The sequence below is a fragment of the Actinia tenebrosa genome, unplaced genomic scaffold (assembly GCF_029948245.1).
Source record: "Actinia tenebrosa isolate PJP-AT-01 unplaced genomic scaffold, QUT_ActTen_1.0 PGA_scaffold10__47_contigs__length_13832649, whole genome shotgun sequence".
Taxonomy (NCBI): domain Eukaryota; kingdom Metazoa; phylum Cnidaria; class Anthozoa; order Actiniaria; family Actiniidae; genus Actinia; species Actinia tenebrosa.
The window spans coordinates 6,062,896-6,073,206 of record NW_028292570.1 but is presented as its reverse complement, the minus strand read 5'-3'; the positions used below and the strand labels follow the sequence as shown (position 1 = coordinate 6,073,206).

General features: G+C 37.7%; 1 protein-coding gene across 1 annotated transcript; it reads right to left on the bottom strand.

Moving 5' to 3' along the window:
• Window positions 1-334: 334 nt before the first annotated feature.
• Window positions 335-7,331, bottom strand: LOC116286781 (myotrophin). The gene is made up of 5 exons (XM_031693359.2): window positions 7,177-7,331; window positions 5,772-5,888; window positions 4,025-4,108; window positions 1,686-1,784; window positions 335-950 (listed from the first exon to the last, which is right to left on the bottom strand). Exons 1-5 carry the CDS (start codon window positions 7,243-7,245, stop codon window positions 948-950), a joined length of 372 nt encoding a protein of 123 aa, XP_031549219.1. The 5' UTR covers window positions 7,246-7,331; the 3' UTR covers window positions 335-947.
• Window positions 7,332-10,311: the final 2,980 nt, after the last annotated feature.

The following is a 10,311-nucleotide window of genomic DNA, read 5'->3' as shown; positions in this document are numbered from 1 at the left end:
GGGGTCTATATAAAACGTCATCAAGCTTTAATGAAATTAGTTTTGTTTCTTTCCAGACCCCCAGTCATATATATAATAAATGGTCTATAAAACAACTTTATTTAACGCTAATGTGTAGTTCCAGAAATCATCCATACCCACCCCACAGAGGAATTTGGAATTTCCGAAGGGTGGGGTCAGAGAAAGAACAAAAATTACAGAGTTTATATGGAAGAAAATTGGAATTTCTGGGGGAAGGGGGGGTGTCTTCCTCTGTGGAGTGGGGGGTGGGGGGGGGGATGGATACCTTTTTGGAACTACACAATATATCAAAATTAGCAACTCGAAGCAGTGATAGAAGAAATACGCAATTTTATTCTTAGAATTTTAAAAACAAATGATTGTTACTCTAAATACTATTTAATAGACCGTTTTCTCAAGGTTGCGTGCGCATCCAAATTTAAGGAACTTGATGGGCCATGATACCAGAACAGGAGCTTCATAATGAGAATTATCATACATTCCTATGAAAAAATTTTCGATAAGAATTCATAAAATCGATTATTTTTTGTTCTTTAAATATAAAACTGGCTTCTCAACTTTCACTGAATTTGCGTTTTTCAATTTTGAGGCACGTCAAGTTGGATGCGCACGCAACCTTGTAACTGCACCTTTAATTTATAACTAGTTTTCTGGATTGATTGGCTATGAAAATGAGTATAATACACATTCTATGAAAAGAAAAAAGATTATCGCTCATGAAGTTTGACTTTGTTTGGGCTAATTAATATAAAATCAAAATTTACAATTACTAAACTTTCTATTGCTGCAGCTGTTACGAGACACCTTACTGGTTACCATGGATACCTGTGTCTTGGGGATACTGCTTCTGCTGCTGCTGTCATTTATTGTGGTTTCAAAGAATATTTTTACTACTAAATCTCTTATTTGGTTGATTTTGGCAAGAATTACTGAAAAAGAAGAGAAATAGGGAAGGTCATCTAAGACATATTAATATTGTCCCCTTCACAGTTCCCAGCACCATCTTCAAAGGTAGCTGTGCCTTTGCATTGAAGCAAGACGAACGGTGAGCTTGCAATGACAGAGACATGTGAATAATTGTCCAAGGTGTTAAAAAAGGCAAGCTCACCGTTTGTCTTGCTTTGATGCAAAGGCACGGCTACCTTTCAAGATGGTGCAGAGAACTGTGAAGGGGTCTATTTCTTTTATCCAAGTAACTATCTGTGATTTGGTACCCCAAAGAGATATCAAAACCCAGATTAGGAAGCCTGAAAGGTACACTGAACATCCCCACCTTCTTCCAATCCTTTTCCATCCCACTCTCCCCCCCCTCCCCCCAGGGAGTTCATTAATGAGGTCACAGCTCCGTTTCTCAACTGAGCTACATATGTGAGTTGACTCATGATTTATAGAAAATCTGTAGAATATTTTTGTTTCTCCTTGAAGGAGACCAGACCTTTTTACTTTAATAAGACTGACTGACCACTCTTATTAGCCATGCAAGACCACTCCTCTGTAAAAACTGTTGGGAACCATAGAAGTGTGAGAAGCACTCGCCTACAGCCCATGCTTCTCCTTACACTTCCTTTGTGTTTATGTCACTTCCTACGTACTTTATGGCTGAACAGAGCACGGAAAAGCTGTTTTATTTGTTAAATACATCATCTGAAGTGACAATTAACTACCTTGGCTCCATGCTTCTTGAGCAATTCCTTTATTTCTTTTGTTTCAGAAGCTTCTACATATGTACTGCCATCTGGTGCCTTACCATTAGGAGTTGCTCCCTGAAAGCAATAAACCAACCAGGATTTGTTTTACTAGGATATTATGAAATTCCAGGAATTTTCCAGTATACAAAATTAATATAAAAATTCCATTGTCCTCTACTTTGAAATTTCATATCAGAAATATTAAAAAAAAGACTTTTCCCTTTAGAACAAGTGTATTACCAAGTGTTGGTAGAGAAAACACTCCTATTTTTAATTTTTAAAACTAATAGAAATTGGAGTTTTCCAGAATTTGGTGTCAAAGGAAAATTTTGAAGGAATTTTCAAGGGACCCTGTGCATTCTGACGGTTTCTCATTATTTTGGAGCATGGTTAGAAAATACTCTTACCTATTTTATGAGAGTAGTACTTAATAGCCAGTAGTGGCTAACAGACCTTTGACCCTCATTTCATGATAAAATAGCAGATATCGGGGTTACACTCTATTGCCTTCAGACAATTGTTAGGGTCAGTTTCAATAAAAGGCGGCCACCGGCGGTTCATCGCCGGATTCTTCAACTTAAACTGCAGGCTATTTTGACAAAAAATTAATTCATAACCAAATAAAGTTATATACAAACACCAGTGGCTTCAGCCCCCTACTTTTTAGTACTAACTCCCGGGGGGGAGGGGTACTTCGCCAGAATTTGGGTAGGGGTATTCCGCTGGGATTCTGAAAGGGGTACCCTGTTTATGACAAAAAAAAAAACAAATTTGTAGACCCTGTTCATGACAAAAGATATAATTAATTGCACTGAGTTCCCATTTCAATTATCATGTCATCTCCCGTATCGTTTTTTTACGACCATAATAACCAGTTTCAGTCAATACGAAAGTAGAAACCCTGAATATGACAGGAAACACAGGAAGAACTTGGAACTTGAGTGAAATTGCATACCCTGTTTATGACAAGAAGTTCAAAAAACCATACCCTGTTCAGCGGATCATCACCGTATAGTCCATATATGGGAGTACCCCCCCCCCCCCCCCGGGGACTAACTGCCTACTACAAATATTATTGAAAGCTTGTGACATTTCATTGTATTGACCCAAATGCCTTGACTTGAAACCATTGTTTGAAGGCAACAGAGTGTAACTCCAATATCTGCTATTGGAATTTGGGAATTAATTTTTGTGGAGGGAGGAAAACTGGAGGACCCGGAGAAAAATCCTTGAAGCACAGGAGAGAGCCAACTAGAAACTTGACTCATTGCAACACTGAGCCATGTGGCACTTGAAATGGGTAGCCGAGTGCTCTCACCACTATGCTACCCATTCCACCATTTTCCATACATCGGTTCACTGGTCAAACATGAAGCGCTCAAGCGAGGTGCCAACGTACTTTCAAAGGATTATTCAAATTTGAACCTTGACTGAATGCTTAGTGTTTGACCAGTGAACCGATGTATGGAAAATGGTGAATATTGTTAAACATTTAAACTTCCTTCTCAAATCATTACTGCCATTTGCATTGCTACGTGGCCACCCCAGACAAAAATCGGGATGTGCCCTATGCAATAGACTGCCATCAATCAAAACACGTTGAAATCATTTACACGCGTGATTCAAAAGGTGCCAAAACTCATTGATTGTTTACAAGTATTATGAGCCACACTCACAGGGCCTATCCGGGCCGATCCAAATGCGTGTAAATGATGTCAACGTGTTTGATTGACGGCAGTCTATTGCAAAGTGCATGTCGCGATTTTTGTCTGGGGTGGCCGCGTAGCAGTGCAAAAAGGCAGTAATAATTCATAAGACCAAAACAAAGAGAATCACTAGCCTGAAGGAGATTTGAAAATGCAATCTTAAAAAATATTTGAGCTACTTAAACTTCTCATTTTTCCAGGAAATATTACAGTGCGATTGGAAAAACCGTGGGCACTGAGAAATATTCCAGGAATGTTCCATTACAAATTCTTTGGCCAATCAGAATTGACTTTCTAACCACAAGATAACGGGAAGATAACAATAATGCTTCTGATTCTTGAAATATTAATTTCTAAGTGACCATGGTTTTTCGAATTGCACTGTAATAGTTTGAGAAGCCATATCAAGCACTTGAAAGAGCGATATATCCTCTAAACAAACACCTTGAAGTTGGTTAAAAAAACTTGCCTCTGCCTGATTTTTCATTTCACTTCTTGGTGTTTAGAAGTTGAATAAAACACCCTTTCATGTGTTTGATGTATTAATTATAAGTTTCTCGTCGCTAACGCCTGTTATCACCACCTTTATTTTCTCTTGACTGCATTTACCTTTTCTAACAGAAATTCAGCACAGTCGTAGTGTCCTTCCCATATCGTTGCCAGAAGTGGTGTTATTCCATTTCTATCTTCAGCCTAAAGGGTAAGAATATTATTTGGTCAATGATAATAAATCATAAAAACTGCACCCAGAAAAATGCTTAAAACAATATCCAACCCTTCTACAGTCCCCTACCCTTCCCCCCCTTCCCATATTAGTCTCTTATATTTTCCAATCTTAGCCCCCCACATTTTCTACAGTTATCGTAGAATGGTAAGTTATTCACCGTAGTGAAAATAGTAACTGACGTTTCGGACGTTAGTCAATTTGACTCTGACGAAGGACTAACGTCCGAAACGTCAGTTACTATTTTCACTACGGTGTATAACTTACCATTCTACGATAACTGTTTTATTAGAAACACCGACGCAGTCCACGCTAGTGTTTACTAGCCATCATCTACATATTTTCCCATACTAGTCTCTTATATTTTTAAAACTTAACCCCCACGTTTTCCCATACTAGTCTCTTATATTTTCCAATCTTAGTCCTCACTTTTTCCCATGCTAGACTCTCATATTTTCCAATCTTATCCCCCACTTTTTCCCATACTAGTCTCTTATATTTTCCAATCTTAGCCCCCCCTTTTTCCCATACTAGACTCTTATATTTTCTAATCTTAGCCCCCCCTTTTTCCCATGCTAGTCTCTTATATTTTCCAATCTTAGCCCCCCCTTTTTCCCATACTAGACTCTTATATTTTCCAATCTTAGCCCTCCCCCCCTTTTTCCCATTCTAGTCTCTTATATTTTCCAATCTTAGCCCTCCCCCCCCCCTTTTTCCCATACTAGTCTCTTATATTTTCCAATCTTAGCCCCACTTTTTCCCATACTAGTCTCTTATATTTTCAAAACTTATCCCACACTTTTTCCCATACTAGTCTCTTATATTTTCCAATCTTAGCCCTCCCCCCCTTTTTCCCATACTAGTCTCTTATATTTTCCAATCTTAGCCCCACTTTTTCCCATACTAGTCTCTTATATTTTCAAAACTTATCCCACACTTTTTCCCATACTAGTCTCTTATATCCTCAAAACTTAACCCCCACTTTTTCCCATACTAGTCTCTTATATTTTCCAATCTGAGCCTCCACTTTTTCCCATACTAGTCTCTTATATTTTCCAATCTTAGCCCCCCCCCCCCCCCCCCACTTTTCATAAACACATGACATTCTGTAGTTACAGTTCACTCGTTGGAATTTGTTTTGTTTACTACTGCCAGTCAAAAATATGAGTTACCGACTAGTGGTTTTGATTGACAGCATCAAAAAACAGCAACAAAAAAAAAACAAAAAAAAAATTTTAGTGTGCAGCTACTGAGTTCACATGTTAATAAAATAACAGTAAGCAGTAGTGGCAGATCCAGGATTTTTCAAAGGGTGGTTCCGTTTTTTTAACTGTGTATAGATTGTGATAAACTGTGTGTTTAGTCAATGTTTGACAAAAAATTGGATCTAATCACCTAATTTACTATCTAGTAACGGAACTTAAAGGTAAATTAAACATTATAACAGCAAATATCAAAACCACTAATATTTTTTTATTAAAATTTATATAAGACATATTTCTATTACCTAGAAGATCAAACCTTCAAGGGGGGTGTGGGGGGTGGGGGTCCGTGGACCCCTTCGACTCCCCCTGGATCCGCCACTGGTAAGCACTGTAATGAATGACTCTTATGGTACATTACAAAACTTACATTAATGTCGGCACCTTTTTGTAACAAGAGAGCTAAGACATCTTTCTGTCCATAGTCTGCAGCTATATGTAGTGGTCTTCTGCCTTGTAGTCCCATCTCCTTGTTTGCATCAAATCCCTAAAAGACATTTAAGACAACTTAATATTTAGAAAATAATCTTTATGTTAAGTGAAATTGCAGCATGTATCAGCAGCTTAACTTTCAAATTCAGAGAGCTTCCTTTGTATGCGTGACAAATTTTGAGAGCCCTTCCTTGAAATCATGTCCCAAAACAATTTTGTAAAAATAAAAATAGTAATGTTTTGCAAGGCTAGTACTCATATAACAGACGGTGGATAACAAATCTTTGCCCCTCATTCAGAAGTTGATTTAAGCAGAGGGATCAGAACAACTGAAAAAGTTCGAAGCATAGAAGAGAACCTGTAGAAACTCTACTGACTTCTAATGACACAAGCCTAGGAATCGAACCTTGGTCAATTTAGGGAGAGGCAACACTCACACTACACTACCTGTGCTTGAAGGGGAATTGAAGTGGAATTTAGAAAATTATTTTTGTGGAGTGAGAAAAACTGGAAAACCTAGAAACTGGAGTCAAGCACGGGAGAGAATCAACAAGTGACTATTCCAACACAATAAGACTATGGATCTATTTTTTACTCACAATCTGTAGTGCAATACACAAATTCTCATCGAGACAAAATCACAATAAGTTCCAATTGCATGCAGTAAATAAATAGTCTCAATTACCTCAAAATTTTGTAACACAAATTTGTAAGCAAAATTTCTTCATCTAACTTAACTTAACTTTGAATTCGGTTTCAACATAGAGGATTGCATTGAATAAGTGATTATTTTAAATACAATATCAGTATTCTGGTACAACAACTAATAAATTTAACTTGATACGCAAATCCTTTTTGAGTGTCAATGTAATACTCGAATACACAACACTTGGAGATAAATATCGAATCAGTCGAATGTACGGGTGAAAAAGAAAACATAAAATGCCTTGGTAAAAACGATAAACAAACTTAAGACATTAATTCAAAGGGATTCTTTGTTTTTAAGACAACAATTAACCATTTAAAAAATTAATCTGGATTTTGTCCATTTGTTGAAGATCGTGACCTCACGACTCGATCGAAGGTTCTCAATTACAAGGAGCCAAATTTTGAAGTATTAATGAATTCTGCTGCTTCAAAACTCCAATATAACAGTACTTCTAGCAATAGTTGTACTCCAAAGATGCTCAGAAGCAAGATCTCGTGAGCATGGTAGCGTGATTTCTCGGGGGAAAAGAATAAAGAGCTTTTTGTACGACAAAGTGAAAGTGTACAAAATTAATCTTTCGAAGCTGAAAAATGCTTCAAATTTTCACAGAAACAAAAAGCTTTCGATCTCCTACCTTTGAAAATAGCTCGTTTACTTTGTCCATGTCTCCATTTTGTAAAGCCCAGCGTATTTCCTCAGTCATTGTGAGTGTTTTTCGTGGAGATTTTATCAAACAAATTGTCAGTGAAAAGTAGACTTGCTTCTTGTAAAATGGCACAGCCCAGAACAGTCAGCGGCAACTAGTCGTGCCAGGACTACTCAGGGTAAATAAGAAGGTAGGGGAGGGGAGGGAAGGGGCGGGTTCGGTTCAAAGGCTACAAATACGGCTAAAAGGAGTCATAGTTTTGTTTATTGTTTTTTTTAATCCGCTCTTCTCTCCCTAAATAATGGGAGGGAAGAGCGGATATTGAAAAAGCCCACTTAACGGCCTCAAATCGCGCTGAATCTTCGCCAGAAAACTGAACAAAGTAAAAGCAACAACTGCAGCAGGTTTTGAGACAAATTGTTGAGTGAGGCATTTTATTGTCATGACTTTATCATAACTCCCATACATTCCCTTATAAACCATACACAGGAACCTTGTTTGGGCTGCCTGTGTTTAGAAAACGAGATGTTATAAAAATATCTAATAAAAAAGTATGTATATAATCACTATGATGAAGATACTGGGCGAAAACTGAGAATCAGGTCGTTGACGACGGCGTTGAGCGCGTTGTCATGGCCCCGGCGGGGGATCCAGGATAAAGGGGTAGGGGTTCCTGTACTATGATCAGCACAGAGGCTAGATCTGTGAGTCAAGCACGCCCTGAATTTGATCAGCCCAGAGGTTGTTTCAGGGTTAAATATGTGAGTTAGCCATGCCCTGACTTAGGTTGTTTCAGGGTTAAATATGTGAGTTAGCTGTGCCTTGAATTTGATTGAGGCCAGAGGTTGTTTCGGCAGGGCTATCTCTGAGTTTGATCAGGCCAGAACTTGTTTGAGAGTTATATAACATCTTGAATTTGATCAGCACAGATGTTGTTTCAGGGTAAAATCTGTGAGTTAGACCGGCGTGCCCTGACTCATATAATCCAGGTTGTTTCAGGATACAGGGGGAGTGGGTGGGTAAGGCAGTAGGCCATACTCCCCTCTTACTGGATTAGCCGAAAGATTCAGGGTCTTGGAAGGCTTATTTTTGTTAGGATGAGAGAAGAAGTTAACAAATCGACATTATTGTAAAAAATAAAATAAAATTAAAAAAATAAAATAATAATAATAAATTCAGTGCGGATTACTGCAACCAGGCCGCCTAGACCGCGAGAACCAAGCAAATTGTAGACTGAACTGACAATGCAACTTTGCGTAGTAGAGCCAATCAGAATCTAGTAGGAAAACAATGACCTTTCAAAATATTCTTTTATTCCCACGAGAAAATGTACGATGGCGCCCATCTAGTTCTGTAGACGTAACATCCGATCAGCCTTCTTATTTCTATTTCTGGTGGGCTATTTTTTCAGTAAATGCTCTAAAACAGCTAAAAATCACGTAGAATGACGTTAAATACCATTAACGACAACATAAGAGCAACGTACATTCCAATAGCGCAACCCAACCGTGAAGTCAAAAAAAAAAAAAAAAAAAAAAAAAAAAAAAAAAAAAAAAAAAAAGAAAAAGAAAAAGAAAAAAAAAGGGAAAAAAGGCGAAATTCGGACAAACAAACTTACAAGTTTACTTTCAGCAGATAAATTTCACAGCCGATCGCAGTTGATCTTAGTTTACATGGGTTATTATTGTAACTTTAGGTAAAAATAAAAAAATCGCTTCGTGTAATCCTCGTAGCGGTTAAACAGAATGCAATGTTTGTCCGAATCTTTAGTCTATTTTTAGAATCAGTGCGCTGCGCTATTATATGGGGGAAAAAATGCATACGTTTTCATCCCATACATTACACAAATAAATTGCTTGGGCCTTCTGTAGGTTGATAGTCTCCCTCGCACCCGTTTTTAGTGTCGGTCGTCACGCAACGCTCACTAAGAACGGATGCGAGGGAGACTAGTAGGTTGAGGGGTGGCCAAAAAAATTATGTATTAAATTTATTTATTGTTGGGATACCTGTGTGTCATTTGATACATTCGCTATCCCAGTATCCTTAGGGGCACATTGGGGGCATTTCTCATAAAGTCGTACAATCTTCGAAGGGAAAGGTTAAGTTCTCTCTGGTTCAGTCCGAAAAATCTCGTTTTCAAGGTATGAAAAGTTTCCTAATCATCGAATATACTAACTTTATGTATCTGTGATCAATATTTTATAAAATGTAACAACTTTTAGACGTTCATACATCGAAATTTTGAGCAAATCTTGAGTTGATCTTTTGACTTCACAATCTATCAGTTCAAAGACAGAAAGATCGAAAGAGCTACTCAAACCTAGTAAAGGTTTTCTTCTATTATATTTACCTCATAAACACGATATGTTTTATTTTAATTATGATTTATTTCGAGTTAGTGATTAACTATCAGTTCTTTTTGAGTGGTTTTTTGCTGAGAGGCTCCGCTTGTCGTACCTTGAAGTCAAGTCGCTCAAAATGGCGTCGGATAGTGCCTTCCATATTTCTGCTTCATTCTCGGCTCTTTTTTCATCAAAGTTCGACATTGACGGCCAAAGAGGCAAAATCAAAAGAAATTCCCAAAACAAGAAGTCGTTATTGTAGATATATAATGGTTTTAACTATTTTTTTTAACCTCATCCATGAGGTTCGTGCCACAAGCACTAATTTTACGTTTCTAAACAATACTCAGCTCGTGCCTATGTTGATTTTTATTGAGGAAATATTTCGAAAAACCATCGTGGAAAATTGAACGACAAATCAAACAAAAACTCAAGTGGCATATAAGGTTCAATTCTTGGTTTTCATGTGACGTCATACACCTATCAAATGTTATCGTCCGCCATGTTGGTGTCGCACGAGCTAATTAGCATATGTCATATAACAGAGAGATGCATGTGTTTTGAAGCGGAGAATATAAATGTCGCGTGATTTTATTGAAAATACAGAAGATAAAAGTCACGCAGAACCATTATCAAAAGAGCACGATATTCCTAATGTAAGTGATTACGCAAAGAAGTTAGAAAATCACGTGAAATCTCGTTATTTGAAGAAAATATCAGTGGTAAGGATCGATCCAGCTACACTAATCGGCGCCAACTTAGATCCAGAATGTCTACCGCC